At 36.8% G+C, this 4928-nt stretch overlaps 1 protein-coding gene across 2 annotated transcripts in view; it reads right to left on the bottom strand.

Annotated features, from left to right (window-relative positions):
* Positions 1-660: 660 nt before the first annotated feature.
* Positions 661-4928, bottom strand: part of LOC136363501 (neurabin-2-like) — a 39849-nt gene continuing 35581 nt past the window's right edge. For both annotated transcript variants that reach the window (XM_066322805.1, XM_066322806.1), the window contains 2 exons: positions 3443-3631; positions 661-2060 (listed from right to left, as the gene is read on the bottom strand). In XM_066322805.1, the coding sequence (XP_066178902.1) occupies positions 1893-2060; positions 3443-3631 (357 nt within the window). In that variant the 3' untranslated portion in view covers positions 661-1892. The remainder of the gene's footprint in view (positions 2061-3442; positions 3632-4928) is intronic.

The following is a 4928-nucleotide window of genomic DNA, read 5'->3' as shown; positions in this document are numbered from 1 at the left end:
CTTTGTGATTGTGTAGCTTGGTACTGAGCTCATTCTGTGCAGCCAGCCACCTTGTTCAACAGCGGCCAGATGTGAAACGTTGTGGGCTGTGATAAATCAAGTGTTCTCATGCTCAGGTGCCAGGGGAATTTATCATCCCTGCTATGGCCCCTCCTTACCTGTGACAGCTCTGCACAAAGGGAAACCCTCTGAAACCATTATTTCCACTAGTCATCTTCATAAGAAACCTCTTCCCAGCGTGCAACAGTAGGCTTAAAGAGAAAAGGTAATACGTGGTTCTAGCAATATTCCGTATTCTAGCTCTTAAAACACTCAACTTTCTTGACTGAATTAATTAAAGGGTGGCTTTACATGGGAGCAGTTGATGATTCTATACTTCTAATTCCTTTCTCTTACATCAGTAGAGCAGTATTCCTCTTTGGTACAAGGTCTGTAAGTTTGGCATACAACTCAAAGCTACTGTGAACAAAGTAAACAAGTTAAATCTTGACCAAAGAACGCATTAAACTAAAATATAATCTCTTTAAAAAAGTCATTATTACAAGATTTTCAAACTTTATTTTGGAAATGCCCAGCGTGCAGAAGCATTTCCACACAGTCCTTTTGCTGAAATTCTTAAGACATTTATACAAAAGAATAATAAATGTGAAACACCAACAGTGAAGTTCATTCATTTAATTAAAATGAAAAACAGTCCATAGATTTAAAGGAGAACTTGGTCCACATAAACGCACTATGTAAGTTTTGTTCTAGTCCATTCTAGGGTGGAACTGATATTTAATCTAGTCTATGCTTCTGGAATAATCTAAATTAGGAAGTGCTCTTGTAGTATCTCTAGAAAATAGTATGTAAATATACAAAACACCAAGTCATGTCCTAAGCTATTTCAAGAATCAAATCCTCCTTTAAAGAGAAATAATCTGTAGTCTACAACTGAACATTTAAATACAAGGCAGAAACCAGTGCGTCAGTGATAATTTTTCCTACAATTCTTCCTTCAGTATTTGAAGTTTGAAAAACAGTATTGTTTAAAATTAGCAAATATATAAATTTGGTCCACAAAAAATCTTGTAGCATGTAGAAAAGAGAAATACATGTATTGCAAATTGATCTTATTCATAGCATAAATCTATAAAACTATGTATTATTTAGGAAAAATAGGTTAAAAAGGATCTTATTTATAGGCTTAAACCTTGTCCCAACACCATGGGTAGTGTACAGAAAAATTAGTATTATGCTTAGGATATGCAGTTTGTGAAAACTTAGTATTTCTTGTTGTTTTCTCAGTAAATTGCAACACATAGAATTAAAAAAAAAAAGTACTACTAAAGTGACCTTTGAATGAAGTTCCAGAAGTACAAGAATTAAAATAATCCTAAATTTGAAATACATGCTTTCCTTTTAAATTAATTTGACATTACACTTTTCTTAAATTTAATTTTTACTATACATCTTTAGTTGCAACAGATAAATAGACTGTAACAGAATGAATTTGTTGGCAGGATTTTTCTGTTGTCCCTCTATCAGCTTCAGCTCTATCAAATGCTAGTTGATTAATACTGGAATGATTTTTAATACAGTATTCTACTTTTCACAAACATCAATTTCAATGAAAAGGGCACATGACACCTTAGAAGCAGAAATGTTACTTAAGGCAGAAAGTTAAATTATTGTCTATTAGTACAGGCAGAGTCAACTAGAAATAAAAATACTGAAAACATTATTTCATTTTATTGGGCTGTAATGGGGAAGGAACACAATTAAAAAGAAAAAAACCACCTACCACGTTGAACTGTTGCATTTTCCCTCCCTCCTTCAATTGTACAATTATATACAAATCTGCTGAACTTCCTCAGGATTAGGCAAGTCTGCACTAAAATAAAATGGTCATTTTAGCAGCTTGATTCCAGAGTGGCCACCACTCTGCCAGTCTTGCGAACTTCTTTCTCCTTCTTTTGAACCTTTTCCTTCTGCTTTTCCATTTTTTCCTGTGTTTTTCTAATATCCTTAATCTTTTTCTTTATTGTTGATCGGTCATTTTGACTGGAAACTCCCAAAGCCTTTGGAGGAGAAAACAAAACAAAACCTCATCAGTCATTTTTTTTCAACAGCACTGTCAACAGTAGTTGTGCATTAACAATGTAAGAAAGTGTTACTCACTTTTCGACAAGATAGTCTGTTTATGTGAAAAAACAACAACAGAAAAAAACAACTTAGGGCCTCAAAAACACTGTAAATAAACAAGGTAGGTAAGGAAACCAAGGCCAACTGTTCAGTTGTGAAATAACAGTTTTGTGTTGCATTTTACAAACATGTAAAGCCCTGAGAATCTCCAGAAAATAACATCATAGGTTGTAGTCTCCAGATATTTTCTAGCTCTTTTCATCCACGAGGAATTTTTACTCAGTGACTGCTCTTTAATTGTAAGGACTTGAAAGAGTATTATTAAGGAGCGGCTCAGGAAGCGGACGGTGCACTTCGACTTGCGAACGGCAGGTGGCAGCACGGCATTCCAAGTGCCTGCCCGCACTGGCGCTGTGTCAGCCCGGGCGGCGTCAGGCGCACTCTGAGCTGCAGCATCAACCCGCAAGGTTCCACAACTGCCAACAGCCATGTGACAGGCCAGCCACTGTATTTCTCTGTGCCCATGAAACTTTATAAAATACAGGCCATTTAGTGCTGCGTGTCTATTTAAAATGCAGGCATATTTTGGAGACTGAGGTTAGAACACCTTTTCCCTCCCAAAGCCCCTCAAATTCTGCTCCTGATCATTATTATTTGCCTTATGCCATGATAGACCAATGAACCTCTTCTAGCTGTACATCTTGCCTGTTCATAATGCAGTCTCATTATCTAACAAGAAAGAAAAACTGCAGGAATTTTACCAACACCATAAGGGATACATACACACTGCAGTTTCCAGGTGTAAAACGGCAAGAAGAGGCTCAAAAGATTCAGAACATTTCTTTCCAGCAGGAGCAAGAACTTGAAACATTTAAAATGTCACCAGATGGGATTTTAGCCTTCACATTTGAAGAGGAAATGTCAAAGAAATAGATTTCTAAACTGAATCCTGCAATTCTATTTGAATTGGCAAGAACTTTTTTTTCATATGACCTTATGTTAGAGTGATAACAGATGTATCAAGACTCCTTGGACAATTACGCTTCCTTTCATTTCCTCAAAATACAAACAAAGAAGCAATAATTTGTTATTTTTCGGGCTATAAACAGCCTGGCTTCAATTCTCCACTCAATGACTAATTACCATCTAACTATACAGTCTCCAAGGATTTCAAAAGCAACTCAAAGTAACAACAGCAAATAACTCTATCCCTTAAAAAGCCAGAAAACCAGGAAAGTGGATTCTGTCGGTTAAAAATACGTCTAAATAAGCAATGAAACCTATACAGTTACAAATCTATCCTGGGAGTTTCACATACCTTCAACTTCTCACTGTCGAGCTGCATCAACTGCTGTCCATCTACATTCATAGCTGTGAACTCTGTAATATACTGCTCCATGTTCATTCCCATTAACCAGTGGCATACTTGCTGCGTGGTCCATTCAGAAATAGGTCTGCTGTGCCATTGATTTTGCTTTCCTGTTGTTGTAAATTCATCATCCAATGCCTAACCAATTGAGAAAAGTCACCATAAGCAATATTTTACTTGAACTTATGTTGAATTCCAGTTGTCAGGTGAGTTTGGTTAACCAAGTGCATTTTAAAACATGCTCTACTCCAAAAGTCAAGTTCTTGAGATCAGTTTGCTTAGTTTATTATAAGCAAGACACTTCAACATTCAACACAAACCAAGTCAGAAACAGAGAACATAAATGATAAATTGGACCTACTGAAACAATGAACACACACTTCTTCAGTTGGCTAAGGTAGCTCTATCTTAATACTGGCTGCTACCTTACAAAGCATGAAGAATTATCAAGCACTTCAACTCTATTATTATTGCTAAGTGATGGAAATACAGAATAAAAGCAATTCTAATAGCCAGTAAATCTGGTTCTAGTGTTACATTTTGTACATTTGTAAAGAGAAGACCGTTCATTCTTTGAACTAATGCTATTGCATCAACATTTTAAAAGGTCTGCCCAAATAGAAGATGACCATTTCAGAAACATAGCAGCTTGTAGACTTCCAGTGAAAATACACTTTGCCAGCTCACAGAGCTTTTGAGGCACCCTGCTTCAATTTCATTTTGTTTCTGAGGGGAAAAGGTACTGCTGTTTGTCCTGAAATACTGTTACTTCATCACAAACGAAAAGCTACACAACAGAGCTCAGTGTCTGTAGAGAAGAAATTCCAATGTGGTACTTGAATCAGTAACATCAGTTAACTGAAGCTTTTTTTAACTATCCAGAATCATCTCTCATCACCTCATCACTGAGCACAGGCTGCATTAGACTCACAGACTGCTCCACTGGGCAGCTTCCACTACTCATCCAAGATACCTGCACACAGCAGAAAATATGCTGCCTTTTTCCAGCAAGCCTTACAAGCATTTGTAAACAGAAAACATGGGAAAAAAGGAGTTCTCTAGTTACAGATTTGAGAGATGGCCCTGTTAAGTCGCATGTGAACAACTACAGCTGCCAGCCAAAGGGATCTCACAAAATCCAGCTTATTTGATGGAGTATTTGGGAGAGTTGATTGATGTAACAAAATGATTGTGGTGATTACAAGTCAAAGACAGTGAGATGCAGGCCTGTCACATGATCTGATCATACAACACAATGGATCTGAGCACGCAATATGGAAGACACATATGAAGGGAAACATAAAATTTTCAAATTTCCAATGTAGTGAAGGACTATACATAATTCAAAATTATTTTGCCTTTCCTGGTCTGTGAAACAAGAAAGAGTGGCTACATTAGGAGGCAATGCAGATAAATAGGAACAAGTTTGTAGAGC

This window comes from Sylvia atricapilla, chromosome 7 (genome assembly GCF_009819655.1).
Source record: "Sylvia atricapilla isolate bSylAtr1 chromosome 7, bSylAtr1.pri, whole genome shotgun sequence".
Lineage (NCBI taxonomy): Eukaryota > Metazoa > Chordata > Aves > Passeriformes > Sylviidae > Sylvia > Sylvia atricapilla.
This window is presented reverse-complemented; position numbering and strand designations above follow the sequence as displayed.